Genomic DNA, 21,604 nt, shown 5'->3' on the forward strand with positions numbered 1-21,604 from the left:
CATTAAACAGAAAATTTGATTAGAAAACAAATTTGTTATTTGATTTATCTTCTCTTGATTGATTTGTTATGAAGAAAAAATTAATTTTGAAATTATGTTCCAGTCATTGCTCTACAACTTATCAAAAGGAAACCTGATCTATAATTTAAAGCACTCATATAGCACATAAATAATGATATTAGGATGATACCATGCATAGAATGTAATTAGAAAACATTAAGTTACTGCTCAATAAAAGGCTGTTGTCTCTTTTGACGTTATTATCATTACAAGACTTTCTTTGTGAATATGTATTCAAACATAACTACTAATACCTCGGTTGGGATTTTTTTTGTTGGTTTATTTTTTGGGGGTTGGAGGTTATCAGAACCACTTCTTTATTTTTTAAAGCTGGAAATTTGTTTTGATTACCTGTCTATGAAATATTTAAATTGTATTTGCATAAAGTCTAGTTTTAGTTAAAACTTGTTCAAACTATATCTTGGGAAAATAGTAATCTTTTGTTGAAAAAGTCAGTAAAACCTATTTAGTATTTAGAAATGTTACTTGTGGTTACAGCATTCATAGAAGACAGGCAATTTTGAGACAATAATCAATAGAAATGACTTAACCTAAACTTTTCAGAACAGAATAAATTGACTTCAATCTTTTTGTGGGAGAGCCATGGGATCCAATCAATTCCTTTGGGAAAACATTTGGCCTACAAGATATATGTGTTTGCAGTTAAGGTTTAAAGGAAAAACTCCATTAAACTGCTCAGCAGAATTCTTTCATCTGTTATTGTTTTAAGTTATTAGATATTGTTTGAACTCATTCGCAACTTGATCCAGGGTTGGTTTTTTTGCCATTATGCATTGCGTTTAAAGGCTTTAAACTGATCTCTTAATGTAAATTATGTTGTTTGGTTGTTGACTTTTGTCCCCCAATATTTTGTAAACATGGTAAATGTAGTACCTTCACAAAAAATTGCAGTGGCATAAACATTTATAAAAAATATCTTTAAAAGGTTGATCAATTATACCTTGTATTATTATAAATGCCTTATGTTAAAAAGTTTTGATCTTTCATATAACCATTGTTCTAGACCTCATTTTCATTGTTTAGAGAATGCTTAAAAGCTATGAAGTTTGTTTGTCATGTGTATTTCTTACTTATCATGATAAATATGATACCTTGACCCATGCAAGCAAAGTGGGGTATATATAGAAATCCCCATGTATGTGCATCAGTCTTGCTTTGTGTCATTTGTGTACTGAAAAATAAGGTTAACCAGACTTGGTATGTACACATATCCTCAGTGATTGATATAATCTTGCATCCAGTTCATGTTAAGTTACGGGCATAGAAAACTCTAGAGGAAAGAACTGAATACAAGATAATATCTCTCAGTAATATCTATACGTTTCAGAAACCAAAATGTGGACTACTATGCACAATGCAATGCACAAAAGCTCACTGGATAAAGTGCGCAGTTGTTTCTTATACAACTACTCTGGAGCTCATAAAATGAAGCATTATAATCAACATTATTGTCATCCGAGATATATAATCTTATTTTTACCATTGTAATGAAAAAGTAAGCACAAACATACCAATACACTTGATTGTTATACGATGATGACTGATGTACCCATATTTTGACTTTTACTTATTGTGTCTGTTTAGTTTACGCATCAATGTAAATATAACGGAATTTGATGAGACTGTCATCAAAGTGAGAGGGTTAGCGCTATAAAACGAGGTTTAATCCACCATTTTTTACAATTGAAAATAACTGTACTAAGTCAGGAATATGACAGTTCCTGCCCATTCGTTTTTGATGCGTTTTGTTATTTGATTTTGCCATGTGATTATGGACTTGCCGAATTGATTTTCCTCTAAGTTCGGTATTTTTGTGATCTTACTTTTTGACCTATTTGACCTTTCCCTTGAAAATCGATAAAGCGAAGGAGTGTTCCATCAACATGATCCAATGGTAATGCTTATGGTTTTTTTCAATGTTTTCTCGTACTCATCAACCCAAAATGCATACATGTTATACCAATATTAAAATATGAATATAAAAAACAAATCCACATTTTGGTACTTATGGGTGGGAGAGGGGGGAACATATCAAGATTCTCATCAACCCAAACAGGCAATATGTATTGCCTGACCAAACATAGCCCTTAAACCAACCACCACTTGGATATTGAAAGAATGAGGATGTATCGCATGTACTTCCGCCAAAGATATCAACCAATGAGGTTATACAAATATCCTCAGTGATTGATATAATCTTGCATCCAGTTCATGTTAAGTTACGGGCATAGAAAACTCTATAGTTCATACAGCATATTTGCAGGCCAATCTCAAATAACACCACTAGCAAGGCTTTCCCCGAAGTAATAGTATTCCCAATACTCAAAACAAAAATATCTTTTAACACTTTTATTAAATATTATGCCTTAATTACTTTAAAACACTCCTAAAAATTTCAAGATACATGTACACAGTTCTGTATAAATACTTCATAATCCAATAAATTCTCATGAATTTGACCACATAGACTTTTAAAGTTGAGTTAAGGCAATGAAACCATATCAAAATGAACATTGTCATTATTTAATAACATCTTTCTTCGGCATATGGAAAGCTTGTAAGCAAAGGGACTTCACCTCCAAGTGTAAACTATGCTGGCTTGTCTCTTTCTTTACTGCTGTTGAATCAAACACACATTTTACTTCCTAATCAGGAACATTGACAATTGTATTTCCACTTGATTCTTCACAACTCTGTTGAAAATATATTAACCAATAACAAGCTGTTTATTTGTACTTAAGACAGCATTAGTCACACTTCGAAAAGGAAAAATCCCTTTGCCTACAATCCACGTGGAAAAACCACTAGGGAATCAGTGTCCCTCGAACTGTAGACAAAGAAATTTAAATTAAAAAATTTAACCATAAATAAAATTTTAGTATACATTTGTACTAGTATACAAAATCATTCAACATTATATTTATTAAACAAAACAAAAAATAGTACAATCATTATTTAATCTGCCAAGACAAAAGATTTATGTGACATATTTTAAAACATCAATGCAATTATATACACATCCACATGAAATTACGGACAAATTATTAGAATTACTTAATAGGTTCATTTGACCACAAAGCTGCTTCCATCAATTATTATTATTATTATTTTTTTTTTTTTTTTTAATACCGTGCCATATTGACTTCTTTTGCCTTTCTCAACACAGACATACATAATTTGGTGTTATATCCGTATTTTTCCCGTTCCTTTTTTTTTTTTTTTTTTTTTTATATATAAATATCTTTAGAAATCAAAACATTACTTCAATATTAATTACAATTTGTTCTCAACATATTCTGATCAGAAAAATCCTTTCCTTTTAGGTTATTCAAACTCAGAAATGAATCATCGTGCAATGTCATATTGCTTCCCCATCATTCATCAGAGGCAACACCATCTAAAAACAAAAATTCTATTCAATTTTATGTACAATCAAACAGACCGCTGAACGCGGACCTCGACGAAGACACCTCATAATTCAATACACATCACTCCGGTAAATAACAATAATATCAAGTGACATGTCACACTAAATTATTTCACTTTCTCAATATTTCTTTTCTTTTCTAACAAAATCTTTAAAGAGCATTTTTATCAGTATGTACGATGTAATTATCAATGAAAAGTGCACAACACTCAAAAGAAATTTACGCTATAAACAATTTATTATTCTCCTTTCAATTACAGGTTCCCAAAATGGCCAGAACCCCCACTTCCACATATATTTTATATAGCGATAGCACTTTGTCCTGCGTTTACGGCATAACAAATATCTGACCACCTGGGTTGATAATAACTACCGACCAAGGTCCAAATCCCAAAACATTTTGTCACCAAGGTCAAACATTACTATCTAGTTCTATCAAGAAGCCGTCAAGACAAATATAAATGACCACCAAGGTCTTGACGCCCCAAAGGCTAGTATTTTTAATATAATATAGCCATCAAGGCAAATGTTAAAAATTATAAAAATGACCACCTAGGTCTATTGCCACCAAGGCATATATAAATGACCACCTAGGTCTATTGCCACCAAGGCATATATAAATGACCACCTAGGTCTTTTGCCACCAAGGCATATATAAATGACCACCAAGGTCTTAAAGCCACCAAGGCTATATTGCCACCAAGGCAAATGTAAGTAAAAGTTAAAGAATATAGTTACTTTGCCGACAACACGTGGAGCACGACCTTCCCACAGCTTGGATACTGAAAGAATGAGGATGTATCGCATGTACTTCCGCCAAAGATATCAACCAATGAGGTTACAGTTGCATCATAGGCTTTAGATCTGTCATATTGTCACATACCAAATTGAAGTAATTCTGAGCTTTGATAGTAAAAAGCTTATTTATTTGTGTCCTATCCATAACTTTTGTACCATATATCAGACTTAGTATGTTGATACGTTATACTATTGTAACGAGTCGCTTTGAATTTCCCCTTTGATAATGAGAATAATACAATGTCTGATTGTGTTTGGTCCATAGCTTTGGACTGAAGCACTGACATTGACAAAACTTCTTTTTCAGAAGCACCATACTACCTTGACCTTTGAATTCCTAATTTACAGTACTGTTAATTAATTAATTTTCGTGGGTATCAGTTCTCGTGGATTGAGGAAACTTTTCATTTTCGTGGAGATTTGTTTTCATGGTTTTGCCGATTTCTGTGTACAAAACCTATATGAAAATCGTTGAACATTTGAATTCGTCGTTTACCTGTACCAACGAAACCGACGAAAATTTGCATCCAACGAATAATATTGAATCCACAGTATACCAAACTTAGACCTTGTTCCTGGGTCAGTAAAAGTATTTAAGAGGGACCTCTCACTAACCATGCGACACTTGAACACACAGTTAAAGATAAAGTAAAATCAATGGATGTAAACCAAAATATCAAAATGCTATTGCCCTAATACTGAATTTCATAACAGCAACGAAATTGCATGTACATGTCAATAACTACTAGTGGTACTTTTCTGACATAGGACTCAGACTTCTTTTAAATTGAGTTTTACTGTGTGCTTATTTATTTCACATTGGCTAGACATAAAGGGGGAGTGTTAAGATCTAACAAAACATGTTTAACTTTGCTGCGCTTTTGCGCCTGACCCAAGTCTGTATATTTTTTTATTTTAGTGCATTTATATGTTATGGAGTTTAGTGTGATTTCCATTTTCACTGAACTAGTACACATTTTGTTAAGGGACAAGCTGAAGCTAAAAAAAACATAAGAATATGTATTAACAATCTAATTTATAAAAAAAAATGTAAGGTCATGTCATGTTTATATCCATTTAGGATTGGTCAATATAAAAGATGGAACATGCAAACTATTTATCTAGTAATCAACAAAAACAAAATAACTGTTGCAAAATTTATGAATAATACCAATTTATTGTGATTGGCATTCATTTCTACAATATTTATCATCAGTAATGTATACGTACATAGTAAGTTGTTTTTTACCGTGAACACTTGTTGGGAAACAACTGTAAAACGTGCCACATTATTAAAGTATGTGCCTGTCCCAAGTCAGGAGCCTGTAATTTAGTGGTTGTCGTTTGTTTTATGTGTTACATATTTGTTTTTTATTCATTTTTCTATATAAATAAGGCCATTAGTTTTCTCGTTTTAATTGTTTTACATTTTATTATCGGGGCCTTTTATAGCTGACTATGCAGTATGGGCTTTGCTCATTGTTGAAGGCCATACGGTGACCTATAGTTGTTAATGTCTGTGTCCTTTTGGGCTCTTGTGGACAGTTGTCTCATCGGCAATCATACCACATCTTCTTTTTTATATAGAATTGTGAATTTATTTACACCAACACATGTTTGATTATGAAAAATAGTAACCAGGAAATTAAAACAAACAGTATTTCTGCCGTAAGGAAATTTGAGTTGTCTCCCATTTCAGACAAGAAATGTAGTTCTCAGATAAAAAATCTAATGTACATGATGTATGCCTATTTGTAATTGTTTATTTATTTTTGACATTTTTTGTCAAATGTGAGTCTTGAATATATGTTTAATGTGCAGGGCGAGGTAAGCATGAAATTAATGATCCTTTAAGTACAATAAGATAAGACTCCAAGTGTCGTAAACATTTTTAAAAAGTATTAAAAATATAAATATCAAAAAAAATATTAATGTCTCGAAATATAACAAGATGTGAGTGACAAAAATTACCAGCCACAAAAAAAAATTATTAACTTAGTTGTTAGAATTAATTTAGTTCTTGAACTAATGGTATAAATTACAGTTGATAACATTAAATGAATATGTTAATAAACTGTTGTTCAGTAAATACATTGTTATATGTTTGGCATTATAAATATTTTGATATGAGCATCACTGATGAGTCTTGTGTAGACGAAACGCGCGACTGGCGTGCTAAATTAGAATCCTGGTACCATTGATAACTATTATATGTTCAGGTTAATCAAACATGTTTGATTCATTCATGTAGTATAAGGGAAAATATGCTAAAAGATGTTTATGAAATATTAAAGGAAAATTAAACCGAGCCAAACAAATTCTAGTCTAGGTGTTTTTTACCATTTAACAAATGGATGGTTTCAGTTGAAGACATACATTAAACATTCTTTAGGTTAAATTCAAAAACAATTCAATTATATATCTTTGATTCTCGAGACATTTTTAAAGCCTCTTTAGTGTAAATATAAACGTATATAATGCAGTGTACATAGCAAGATGTTTCAAATTGAACACATTTTTTATTTATCTCACAAACGGAAAGCTCATTACTTCTTGTATATCTCACGTATAAAGGTAGTTGAAGGTAACCATCCACACAAGTTATATTAATTATGTTTTCAAACTAAAATTCAGTACGTTACAATGATCACAGGTTTATTTACAGAATAATAGGACTTATTTTTGAATCATATTTGATCCCATTTTAATCATATGATGTTACTGCTAAAAGCAATACTAACAATTACTTGATGGACACGCATTTATTTTGAATTACGACCTATTTTGAAGTAAAATAAAACAAACAAACATAATACAAAAGCAAAAAAATGAAAAAGTTAATTATAGATATTTCCTTTCAAACAAGAAAAATTTTCTAAAATTTTAGAATTTCTTGAATTTAAATTCATCATAAAAGAACAATTCAATGTTTGCAAATATTCTTATACATGAAGTTAACTGCTTTCCTTATTTTACTAATGTGTTTTAAACTTATATCAACTCCAAAATATTTTTAAACCGATGCATTAAATGTTTAATTTATTCGAGTTTTTCCCTTTACTTTTTGATAAATATACAAATAAATATAAGAAAAATATAAAAATATGGGCTACTGATTTAACTAATTCTTAAAACAAAATGATTGTGTCTTTTAAAACAATATACATTGTGTAAGAAACATTTTAATTACAATTGGAATGTTAACATCCTGATAGTGTCACGTGGTATATCTTTGCTTCCTTCGCTGTACTAGTGCTAGGTTAACCACATCCTATATAAAGTTGTCCTTTTGATGTAAAGGCTAGGGAGTATGGATGGATTCTTGTATTACCCTTAGTATTAAAATGAGTCAATAGTTCTCCTCTGTTGTTTAAAATATGAAACACCTCAGTGTTCAAATCTACTACAATAACATTGTCTCTTGTTGTTGTCACTATTCTGACTGGTTTGAATGGTTTATCCTTGTTCATATCTGCATGTCCTCTATATGTATTGATTATATCCCCTCCCTGTCCTAACACCACCACTCTACCTCTGTCACTACCTGGTTTATAATCAGCCACATGTAAATTACCATTACTGGTACTGGTGATACTTGATAGATAATTGAATATAGGTTTATTATTTTCATCATGTTCATACACAGTCTCATGGTCTCCCTTCTCATTCATTTCATACACTGCTCTCCTTCCTAATGTGTTACTATAAGCTCCTACAGCAACTTTCTTATCACTGGTAATGTAGATGTCAGTAGGACCCAAAGGATTCACATCATATACAGTCTGAGTCAGTTTACAAGTAGTAACACTGAGTTGTTGTAGTCTGGATCCCTCTGTGGACAGGAGAATATCATTTGAAGGAAGCAATGCCATACTATATACTTTTATATTGAAGCTAGAAAAGGTCTTTAGATTGTTTCCTTCTGGTTTTACTTTCATTAACTTCTTATCTTTCTTACAATTTATCCAGAATGACTTATCACAACACGGAATTATATCTGTAACAATTGAAAGTTCAGTCTGATATTCTGAAATAATATTGAGAGCAACAGTTAGTTCTATCGGATTGTCATCACTTTGAAGCACTCCAACATTAGACTGAGTGATCTCCCCTGGAACAAATTTTGGAATGGAATTGTATGATGACTGGGTTTTTGGTATTGGTATATCTAAAGATTTCTCTATTTGGCTGACTTTACGAAAAAACTTGGCAATATCTGTTGCCTTAATGCTTTCTTTTGTTTCATTGTTTTTGTCATCATTTGCTTTCATGGATCTTAATATTACATCAAGATCAGTGTCCATTGAATGCATTATTACTTTATGATTTTCACTTACTTCAATGTTTAGCTCTTCTATGTATTTGTCAACCGTTTGTTTTAAAGCTTTCTCATGATTTTGAATAGTTTGTATTACTTTAGTGTACTTGTCATTTTCACGAGACTTACATTGTTCCAAAAGTACTTTCTGTGTTGCCAGTTTAGTTCTGTTGGTCTGAATTTTACTTTGTCCTTTCTTTAGTCTCTCTATTTTTGTTTTAAACGCCTCACTGATTTCGACTAAATCATGTCTTTTGTGTATTTTAGCAATGCATAATGGACAAACTAGACTGTCACAATTAGTGCAAAAGCGACAGCATGCTTGTCTAGTGTGATCTTTGCACTTAATGTTCGAAAAGTCCACTTCCTCAGAATGCACACCTACTTGCTTAATGTCAATAACCTGATGATTTTGTGCATTTTGAATTTTTAAATGTTTTGTATCCCTACAGTTAGTACACAATAATAAACCACAGTCTTCACATTTCCATTTAATAGTCTCATTTTCACACAAGTTACATTGTACTGGTACTTGACTTTTTCTTACTGATTGAGATGATGCCATTTTTGATAGATCTTGAGTTTGTTTCGATGACGTATCCTACTTTCGGATTTGTATAGATCTAGGTATGGACTAACCGAGAGATTGATAGATATAATTGACGTTTACTTGACCTGACGATAAAATACTGGATAATATATACATTTCATAAATAAAATCCAATTTGAACTTTAAGCGAAGCAAACTTTATACATTGATAGATATAGAACGAGTTGTGAAGACGATAAAGTATGTTTTCTAAATACTACATATACCGGTATGTAAGACATAGATAAACTGAATTCAAACTGTATGTAATATTTGATATGTTGGCACATTGTTGCTTCTAGGAGTTATTGCCCTTAAATGATGATTGTTAAATAATTTCATAATTTCCGAGTGGTCTTGAAAATTAATAGATAAGTAGGAGCTGTGAACAGCAAAAATGGTCAGCAAATTTATATCATCAAGAATGTCAAATGATGGAACTCGTTGAACAATGTTGAATGACTATATTGATGAATTATTACTCATTTTTAAGTTTTTGCATATTATCTTTCAAACTAAAATATATTGGTTGTAACTGTTAACAGCAAAAATTATCACGGAAATAAGATATACAATAAACCATTAACGGAAACCAAAAGCTAACTCCTTATAGTTTTTTTTAGTTTTTACTTCACTTTATTTCATGACAGGTCATCGATTCAGATTCAAGCTCTCAGGAACTCATTAAATGTATAACTCATTGTTTAAGAGGCATAATTTACATAGGTCAAGAAAAACTATTGTTATCAAACTATTTTATGCAAATACATTATAGCTGAAAAGAAGTTGTTGGTACAGACTCATTCGCTGGTACAGAAAGAAACAGAAAAAATAACAAAGAAACTGACAAATGAAGGTAAAAGCAAAGAAATTATAGTATATATTCCGTGATATATATAGAAGGTTTCTGCATCATTTTGTCTATTATTTATCATTTTGTAATATATTGCTGTGAGGTTGTACCGAGCCCTTCCCCAGTTTGGCGCCAAGTCAACTTATATTGTATATATATCTGATTTAGAGGTTGTTATAAGAAAATTATATCATGTAAGCAATAACATATTTTCAGTGTTTAAATTAAGAACTAATCAAGAAATAAGGTTGTTACTTGCACAAATTGTGTGTTAAATGTTATGAGATGATAAATAAACATTTTTGGTAAACCCCAAGAAAGGCGATAACCAATTTATATTCCATGTTTATGCTCCTCTTAACCCTTGTCGTGAGGAGCCGTAATATTACGGCCGTACCCAGACCACTGTTATTTTGGCATCAATGGCGCTCCATACATTTGAAGGTCATCGTAATGCTGATTTACACGTTTCCTCAATCGGACACTATTGATTGTCATGTTTCTCACTTTTAATATTCATTGTGAGCTCAAATACGGAATTCAAAATTTTCATATCAGACAAAATTGGGTTTTTTGGAGCGGTGTGCTTACCTTCGAGGTCTAAAACACGGAATTAAGAGGAATGAAACCTTGACAAATACTGTTAACCTAAAGGCACATAGACCGAGTTCACTTGAAATTCTCGAGTTAACTTTACTAACTCGGATTTCAACAAAACGATTTTACTTGAACCACTCGAGTTAACCCCTCGTACACTGGTTCCAACCATCACCGAGTAAGGGTTAAACTCGAGAAACTCTTGATTGACGTCAAACCAATGAGAATATTTTATTTTTTATGCTTGGTCAGGGCCTTACCCTTGAGTTACTTAGAGTTGTTCCGAATATCAACTCTTGTGCGTTTACGTGAAAATCTATAACTCTGAAGTCTATTGTAGAGCTTCAAGTCAACTCGGCCATAATGACTGATCGTGTTTATTATCAAAATACGTCAAGGAAATTAAACAACAATTTCCGGTTGCAAGTTCAGTTAAAGTACAAAATCGGAAAAAATCGGAAATTTTGTGACTTTTGGTGCAAATGACCTTCTTTACACTGATGAACCAATATCAGTTTCACTCCGACCTAACAACTGTTGACTTGGGTCCACTCTACATGTAAACTACAGATGGATGCATCTATTAGAATCTTTAACAGGTCGAGAAAAAGAACGAAAAAACGTCAAAATTGACGCTTTTTGATCTTGAGGACCAACTTTGGGGCAAATTCCTGCTCACCGTTCCCCGCCCCCTCACCCTGACCACCCAACCCACCCCGTGATACCCTATCTTAAATTTATTGCAATCCGTATGCATCAGGATCAGGGAACAGCTCATTTGCATATCATTTGCATATTTTTGCAATGACTCGAAATTTAGACAATTTCTGAAAACAATTCAGCATGGTAAAGGTTAATATCCCTATGGTCAGAAACCATTTTTTTTCAGTTTTCTGTCCAATTTTGATGTGTTTTCGTCTTATTTGGGACCTTCACAGGGGATACTCTGGTCTGCTCAAAAACGCAAAAAAAAAAGGTTAATATTATTGATAGTGCCTGGATGGTATTTTTTTCTCCAGTTTGTGGATCTGTATGTCTCATATAAGATTGGAGTTTTGGTTAACGTAGTTTCACACAAAGTTTTTGTCCAACCAACTAAAAAAAACTAAGTACACATGTTTATTTCGATGTCAACTTGTAAAACCGTATGTTAAATAAGACCTAGATTTAACAGGTTTTTGACCAAAAGTTTTTGTTTAAGATATGTTGAAGTTTAGGTTCGATTCCGACAGGGCTAAACATATTCTTGTTGTATACTTTTACATATATTTAGATATTTTATTGAAATTTATATGATAATTTTTACCCCTAGTTTTTGGTGGGGTTCGTGTTGTTTATTCTTTAGTTTTCTATGTTGTGTCGTGTGTACTATTGTTTTTCTGTTTGTCTTTTTTATTTTTAGCCATGGCGTTGTCAGTTTGTTTTAGATTTATGAGTTTGACTGTCCCTTTGGTATCTTTCGTCCCTCTTTTATACATAATAACCATTTAATTTGACCACCAGCTTTGACTCTGAATCTTAAATACTATTTATTACATTTTTTTTTTAATTCTTATTGAAATTTACATAATAATTTATGCATAAAACATTTCACATGACCTTTAAGTCATCACCAGCTTTGTCTCTGAATCTTAATTTGAAAATACGACAGATTTTGAATTTCTAAGATATAATGAAATAATTTATAAGGTATAGTGGATAGAATGTAATCTTCACCATATGTCTTTAGACAGGTCTCTTGAACTTCACTAGAATATACCATTATAACTAAATGTTTGATCAGCTAAAGTTACAAAATTATATTTTACCCTTTTGTTATATTAAGATGACCTTAGCTCACATGTTTATGCTTTCTGATAAAAAAAACCAGAAGCAGATATATGTTATAATCACTTTGTCCGTGCATCCTTTCCTAGGACTGCATCAAATCAAAAAAAAAAGATTTCCGGATTATATTTGGAGTATTCCTACATTGATTTTAATGAAACTTATACAGATGGAAGTTATTTGGATGTGGAAATTTTTTGAGAAAATGAAGGTCAAAGGTTAAATTCACTGTCACTATCTTTTCTATTGCTTGTTGAGTTATAGTAATATGACAATAATAATATATTCATTGATAGATTTTGGAAAGGATGTTATTGGCTAGCTGATTAAAATACTAAGTCTTATTTCCTAACTGACAGTAAACGTAACGTATAAGTTGGCAATTAGAAATTTTTATCAGTTCAATAATCATTCATAAACAGTGTTCCCCCTAGGTCCTTTTTAGCATCATGGGAGTGTGAAGGTATCCTATAAATTCATAATTTTTTTTTTTTTTATATATATAAATGTGAATATTGTAATTTGGTGAGTATCAAAATAATAAGAACTCACATTCTGATAAATGATACATATATCTTTGTGCAGATTTTCCCTAAATCGCAATAATTTATTTTACATTTTTATTATCTCAATAATAGATACACGAAATAAATTCTGAACTTACAGAATTAACCTTTTGAATGTGATGCTATCTAAAAATGATTTTCCCAAAAGACTGTATTAAGAATGTGATGCTGTTCTAGAAACAAGATGGTATTTCAAAATCCCCTGTTTACCAGGATGCTATATGAGTATTGTATTATAAACACTGCAAGTAACCAATAAAATTAATTGTATTGTAGGCTTCTGTCATGTGTTTTATTGTCTGTATTTAGTCTAGTCATTGTTTCCTCTTTTGCTATAATTTTTTTCCTCTTTATTTCACTAGAAAATAGAAAGAAACAAATACAGCATTAAAACACAAAAGTCAAAGAAAATAACACTACAAAGGTCAAAAAGATAATAGTCAATAACACACTATACAGAAAACTAAAGATTGAGCAAAGTAAACCAACCAAAACAAGAGTGAATAATATTAATGGATATTGTATTACCGTCTTTAATCATCCTCATGTATATTGATTTGTAAATAAGAAAATGTGTGTAGACTGAATGTTAACCACAATGTATATTTCATTTAATTAGGTTCATTTATGATGGAATTTTTTTGTCAGCAAATGAAATATTAGAGGAAGCACAAGCTAATACATCAAAGAAAATAACACTTGCTGAAGCAGACCGCGAAGTTAGCTTGACCTCCGCCTATGTCCATGGCTTGAAGTATTTGTACCTAACACTAGGAGTGAATAGTGAAGAACATCAACTTTCTTTGATGATGATAAGGGCGCTAGAAGATTCTGATGTGAGGGGCAACTTGTATAGGGGATATGGTTATAATACCTCAACTATTGTTAGTTCGCCTTTAAATTAGTTATGTTATAGAAAACCTGTCTTATGGAATTTGTTATAACAACTTTCTTATAGATAATACTGTATAAAGAGTTTTTGAAAGATTGGTGTATACAGATTTTGAAAACCAGGAATTAATATATCAACCAAAAACATTATTCTTGAATGCATTAAAATAGGTACCATGCAAATAAATGATCCTATAGGGATTTCACTTTCTGTGTTAGTTCTCCAAAAATGTGATATTGTGTTTCTTGAAGACCATTATGCCAAAGTATTTATAGAATGTTCACAACACTGATTTCTTTATTGTTTCAGATTGGAAAGTTTTTTTTATAGGTTTTGATATAAACTTTCATGTTTTTATGTAAGCTCAAGATAGGTAACAAGAAGTTTAAAAATGAAAAAAAAAAACATTATTCAACAACAGTATTTTTTATTTATTTATTTTTATATCTCTATGTTCTTATTCATTAGTCAAAGTCTTCATAGTTGTCCTATTTTTTGATGATCAATACACATACCTGTATTTGTTTATATTATTGAATTGTTATATCAAAAACATATTATCAAAGATTATTTAGTTTTTCCAGTTGCAATACATGTATTGTAGATCTCTCTTTTGACTTTATATATATAGTCATGTAATCATTAAATTTGTATTAAAATTAAAATTTGCATCTATCAGTTCGATCTATAAAAAAACAGCTGCAGTTAAAAAAAGTTTGGTCAGATTTTTTGTTATATGGTTTGTGAGTATTGTATTTTGCCTGGTTAAACTTCTGAATTTGGAAGGATGGAAATGTGTTATCAATTATTAAGATAAATTCTCTATCATTGATAAATATCACCATTTGTATGATAATCCGGTTTAACATCCTTACCTGAAATATTGTTGTAAGATTTCGGAAAAAAAGGTATTTATTGCATATTTCATAGGATAAACATACAATTCTATGCTGTTTTGACTATATATAAATTTTCCCAAGACAAAACAAACATCATTGCAGATTATTAGCAGATTCTATATCATATTTGCTTTCCTTCAAATTGAGGGAGAAATTCGAACACAAACACTTATGTACATAAAAGAAATCATGTATCTTACAGCACTAAGTGATCCAACTATAATCAAGATTTATTTATATGGTGGAAGGGAGACAATTCTTTGTAATTTCTAACATTTTTTTTTATTCAGATGTAGAATAAAAGTCATGTTAGTAAAGAGTTTCAACTTCCTAACCGTCGTTAAAATTGAAAAATCAAACTTGATTTTGATCAGTTCATATACTTACTATCAGACACTTTAGAAAAACGATTCACTTAATGAATTTACAAATATTGGTAGTTAATTTTGCTAGTTGACTATTCTGTCAGGGAACACCCTTACCAAAAAAAAAAGCCCTGCGGCAAACATTTGCCGCAAGCTTGCAGCAAAACTTGCCGCAACCATTTTACTATGCAAATGAAGTTTGCGGCAAGCTTGCTGCAAACATAATTATGCAAATTAGAGTTGACGCAAGCTTGCAGCAATTGTTTGCTGCAAACTTGCTCCAAACTTGCAGGAACTACACAACTACTAATGTCATGTGTGAAGACACATTCAATTTATATCTTTAAAAAATTACACAGCAACATTTTTAAAAAGTCAATTCCTGTCTTTATACAAACTGTCATTGGAAGAATTCTTGCAAACTCATGAAATTTAAGGAAATACATACATGCATTTGAGTTTTGAAAAGGGGGCAGGGGTCATTCTCAAATGACATAATATATACCTGTATTAAAAAATGGACAAGGTAAAATCTCAAATGTGTATTGAGACTATAAAGCTAGGTAATAATTGCATTACAGAATTTAACTTAATCTTAATAAACATGAGCATGATGGTGCAGTACATCAGTTACAAATTCAAACTTATAATGGCTTAAGTTTTTCAATAACACATACATGTATATATAGTTGCTTACTTAATTATGTATGATGATAACATTAATTATTTTATTAAAACATGAAGTTCTATGAATTATTTGTACCTACAAAATTACATACTGATTATCCCATATTATTGAACCAAAATGCCTCCTTGATCTCTTATATGTGAAATGCATTTCCAAACACAACCAACATGACCTAGCCATAATTTCAAATTGTTAGCATCCAGGAAGTGCCAACTAGGAATGCCCAGTCAATATTATGTAATTCCTGCAATGTTCTGGCAAACATATAGAATGGTCAAAGTTTTCTGTAATCTTGCGGCAAACATTCTTAATGATTTTAAACTTTCTGTCAATCTTACGGTAAACATTGATGTTTCTGCAAACTTGCCGCAAGCTTGCAGCAATGTTTGCCGGAAGTTTGCAGCTAGCGGCAAACATCTGCAAACACTATTTTCTGTGTTCCTGCAAACTTTTTGTTTGCCGCAAGCTTACATGTGCAGCAAGTCTGCCAGGTTTGCGGCAAACAATTCAGTTTCATTAGGGCACATCATGAAATGGGCAATCATACATACTAATGGTACTTTCTGTTCGGCAAGAAAAGTCACCTTAAAGTCAAATATTTATCTCCTTTACAGAGTTTCTGTAGTGCATTAATTATAATTCGTATTGCATATGAACACGTGTTGTTTAGCTTCTGATACGACTTTGAACAAAATAGAAGTAGCATCAATTGTCTCAATCATATAGTGCTCAATCCCAAATATCTTCCTTTCAAACAAAGAATCTATAAATAAAGTTTAAGAACATTTTGACTTTATTTATAAGCCCAGGGTTTTAGAGTATATAATTAATTAACCCTTAGATTTTTTTATTATCTTTTTAAGGACATTCGGTTTTCAATATTTTAGTAAGTTTTGTGATGTTGTCAACCTAATTATATTCTAAGGATAAACAATGGTACATTTATTCTAAAAACAGTTGTTGGCATGACACGGGTTATGTTCTTCTCATATATGTTATGATGGTATGATACTAAACCCCTAACGGGAAGGATTGTGCCTGATGTTCATATGATGAAATCATAATCTTTTAGTCAGTTTAATTGAAGTCTGGAGCTGGCATGTCAGTTAACTGCTAGTAGTCTGTTGTTATTTATGTATTATTGTCATTTTGTTTATTTTCTTTAGTTACATCTTCTGACATCAGACTCGGACTTCTCTTGAACTGAATTTTAATGTGCGTATTGTTATGCGTTTACTTTTCTACATTGGTTAGAGGTATAGGGGGAGGGTTGAGATCTCACAAACATGTTTAACCCCGCCGCACTTTTGCGCCTGTCCCAAGTCAGGAGCCTCTGGCCTTTGTTAGTCTTGTATTATTTTAATTTTAGTTTCTTGTGTACAATTTGGAAGTTAGTATGGCGTTCATTATCACTGGACTAGTATATATTTGTTTAGGGGCCAGCTGAGGGATGCCTCCGGGTGCGGGAATTTCTCGTTACATTGAAGACCTGTTGGTGACCCTCTGCTGTTGTTTTTTATTTGGTCGGGTTGTTGTCTCTTTGACACATTCCCCATTTCCATTCTCAATTTTATTACTGTAATTTATTCCCCATATAAAAGAATTTCAATATTGACAATATAACCACCCTACCAACAAAGCTCAAATAAGACATAAAATAAGTGGATCTTTTCAAAAGATCTGTGAGTTTTTATGCCCCACCTACGATAGTAGAGGGGCATTATGTTTTCTGGTCTGTGCCTCCGTTCGTCCGTCCGGTTAAAGTTTTTGGTCGAGGTAGTTTTTGATGAAGCTGAAGTCCAATCAACTTGAAACTTAATACACATGTTCCCCATGATATGATCTTTCTAATTTTAATTCCAAATTATAGTTTTGACCCCAATTTCATGGTCCACTGAACATAGAAAATGATAGTGCAAAGTTCAGGTTAAAGTTTTTGGTCAAGATAGTTTTTGATGAAGTTAAAGTAACATCAACTTGAAACTTAGTACATATGTTCCCTATGATATGATCTTTCTAATTTTAATTCCAAATTAAAGTTTTGACCCCAATTTCACGGTCCACTAAACATAGAAAATGATAGTGGGAGTCGGGCATCCGTGTACTATGGACACATTCTTGTTTGTCTCTATTTTACTTTTTACTGTTCTCAATGTGCTTACATCTGTTACTACTGTATGTTAAGAATTCCACCAATCATGTTACTTTATATTTATGTTATTTAGTGTAGTGTACCTCACTATTATGATAGTTTTGTATTGTAATAAATGTACCGTTCTTTACTTTATAATAAATCCAATTTCCTAAAACTTATTATTATATTTTTTTTAATTTGTTTGATTTATTTTACTGTTCTTGTTTATAGGATTCTGTCATTGAATTAATTTGCCCTTACAATGTCTAAAGTTTTAAATTTAAACATCATACACAAGTTTTAATTTCACGTCAATAATAATGCTTTAAACAAACCTTTAGCAAAAGGGACATTTGCAAAGTATGCATACAAAAAATATGCTACTAGTAATAGTTCCGTGTTCACAGTAATAAAACATGCAAACAAAATGATTCAAAATTGAAATATTTCTTAATCTAGACACACAAGAACTTAATCAATTAAATAACCATAGGTACAACTACTGGTTATAAAAGGTTACAAACCAAATCTTAAAACAATACATTCTAAGAATATAGCATTGCAATATATGTTTCCCTACTAGTAAAAAATCATTTGATCTTTAACTTGTCATGGTGTAAATCATATTACAAATACAATGTCTTCAAGTATTAAAAAAAAAAGAAGTTTGGAAAACTGATTATTTGCCTGGAATTATTTTAGTCCGAGGACCAATGCTCTGCACAAAATCTGCAGACTGGAATATAATTCACACTTGATCTGTAACATGTCATGGTTAAACAATATACTAAATATGATAATTATCGAATCAATATCTACAAGCACAAAGAAAAAGGTGTGGAAAACTTATTTGCTAAACTACCAGATGGTCAGACAGACAGAAAAGTCAAATGACAGAAAATTGAAACCCAAAATTGTTATCTCTTTTTAATCGCTATAATACTGTATGTTGAAATTGATATGGTATTTGTGTTTACTCTGAGAACAAATTCGAGTTTTCCAAAATCAAGGAAATTTTATAATTGATTGTATGCACATTGAACGACAAATTTATGTGAGGTATAAAATTTTCTGTCGTCAGACACTCAAATCAATGAATATGTTTGTAGATAGATGCTTTTGTTTTCTGTTGAATTGTTCCTTTTAAAATGGTTATACGATGATGACTGATAGTGGAATTAACTATTTGTGGATTCTTATAAATATATATATAACTTTTAGACTATTTTCAATCTCGGTCTATTTCTAATTTTTAACCCTATATGCTAACATTGCCTATGTAAATTTCAAAATTGTTTGCATGCACATTGAACGACGAATTTATGTGACGTCAGACACTCAAATCAATGAATGTGTTTGTAGATAGATGTTGTTGTGTTCTGTTAAATTTTTCCTTTTAAAGTTGTTATACGATGATGACTGATGTACCCATATTTTGACTATTTTATTTATTGTGTCTGTTTAGTTTACGCATCAATGTAAATATAACGGAATTTGATGAGACTGTCATCAAAGTGAGAGGGTTAGCGCTATAAAACCAGGTTTAATCCACCATTTTCTACATTTGAAAATGCCTGTACCAAGTCAGGAATATGACAGTTCCTGTCCATTCGTTTTTGATGCGTTTTGTTATTTGATTTTGCCATGTTATTATGAACTTTCCGAATTGATTTTCCTCTAAGTTCCGTATTTTTGTGATCTTACTTTTCACATGCACATATGAAACAAGAATCCTGAGAGTAATGCAATGGCAATACATAACAAAAATTCGTTTAACTGGAACAAATGCTAACCTGATCAATTGATTGGCATGGTGTGACCTATATAACTATATAACGATCATCAAGCATGAATAAAAATATGTGATAAACTAATTAGGGTAAATTGTGAAGTCTAAGGACCATAACTCTGCACCAAATCATTCTGCAAGAAAAAAAAATCGAACTTGATCTGTAACCTGCCATAATAAAACTATATGCCAATTACCAATTATCAAATCAATATCTTCAACCATGAACAAAAAAATGTAAAAATTGATTATTTCAGTGAATCCAAGGACCATAACTATGCACAAAATCATCAGACTAGATCATATCTTGCCATAAAACTATATACCAATTATCAAATCAATATATTCAAGCATGATGGGGAAACAAGAGGATCTAAAGAGCCTGTGTCGCTCATGTTTATGTACATATTAAACAAAGGACACAGATGGATTCATGACAAAATTGTTGATGGTGATATGTCTGTAGATCTTACCTTTACTTTACTGACCATTCTTGCTGCTTACCATTATCTCTATCTATAATTAACTTGGCCCAGCAGTTACAGGGGAAAACATTTTGTAAAAAATTACAAAAATTTACAAAATTTATGAAAATTGACTATAAAGAGCAATAACTCCTTATGAGGTCAATTGACCATTTTGAAAATTAACTTATTTTTAGGTCTTACTTTGCTACTAGTATTTTTGTTTACAATTTATCTCTATCTATAGTAATATAATATCCAAAAGCTGCAAATTTTTATTAAAAATTACTAATTCAGGGGCAGCAACCATACAACAGATTGCCTAAATGGTTAGGGAAGTTAGATCTTCACCTAAAAAACAAATTTATCTTGTCAGATTTGCTCTAAATGCTTTGGTTTCAGAGATATGAGCCAAAAACGGCATTTTACCCTATTTACTATTTTTAGTCATGTCGGCCATCTTCATTCGCGGGAGGTGTCATTGGACACAATTTTAAAGCTAGATACAATAATGATGGTTGTGGACAAGTTTGGTTTAATTTGTCCTAGTAGTTTCAGAGGAGAAGATATTTGTAAAAGATTACAAATTAAAAAATTGATAAAAATTGACTATAAAGGACAATATAACTCCTTGAGGATTAACTTATCATTTTAGTCATGTTGACTAATTTGTAGATCTTACTAGGCTGAACGTTATGGCTGTTTACAGTCTATCTCTATCTATAACCAGATGCTCCGCAGGGCGCAGTTTATACGACCGCATAGGTTGAACCCTGAACGGTTGGGGCAAGTATGGACACAACATTCAAGCTGGATTCAGCTCTAAATTTGGATTGTGATTAAATAGTTGACACAGCATAGGTTTCTGACACAGAATGAATGTGGTCTAATGAACTTAAACAAAAAATTTTGCCTTTGAGCAATTCACTATGCTGTTGAATATTAATCCTCTCAAAAAAAATGTTTGAAGAAATTTTCTTTTTATTTATGAAATCTGAAATGAGAAAAATTAAACCCCACCCCACCATTTTTTTTCACATCCCCCTTTCCCTTTTTTTCAAAACTGATCTCAATTCAAATTTCTAATGGAGTTTGCAACAATAACTACTCATTTAAATACATCATAAAATATTAAAATGTAACAAAAAGTGCTTGTTATCACTGAATGGTAAAAAGTGTTTATCAGTTGGTAGTAAAAGTGAATATACATTGTGCATTGTATAAAACAATGATTTAAGTTGATTCAACTACTATTCTGGACAAAGAAAGATAACTCCAATCAATTGAAAATTTCTTGCTATTGCACAATATTGTGCA

General features: G+C 31.4%; 1 protein-coding gene across 1 annotated transcript; it reads right to left on the bottom strand.

Annotated features, from left to right (window-relative positions):
* Positions 1–7,453: 7,453 nt before the first annotated feature.
* LOC143070792 (uncharacterized) lies at positions 7,454–9,257 on the bottom strand. Its single transcript, XM_076244931.1, has one exon. The coding sequence runs from the start codon at positions 9,187–9,189 to the stop codon at positions 7,567–7,569; it is 1,623 nt and encodes a 540-aa protein (XP_076101046.1). The 5' UTR covers positions 9,190–9,257; the 3' UTR covers positions 7,454–7,566.
* Positions 9,258–21,604: the final 12,347 nt, after the last annotated feature.

Source organism: Mytilus galloprovincialis, chromosome 4 (genome assembly GCF_965363235.1).
Source record: "Mytilus galloprovincialis chromosome 4, xbMytGall1.hap1.1, whole genome shotgun sequence".
NCBI classification, from domain to species: Eukaryota; Metazoa; Mollusca; class Bivalvia; order Mytilida; family Mytilidae; genus Mytilus; species Mytilus galloprovincialis.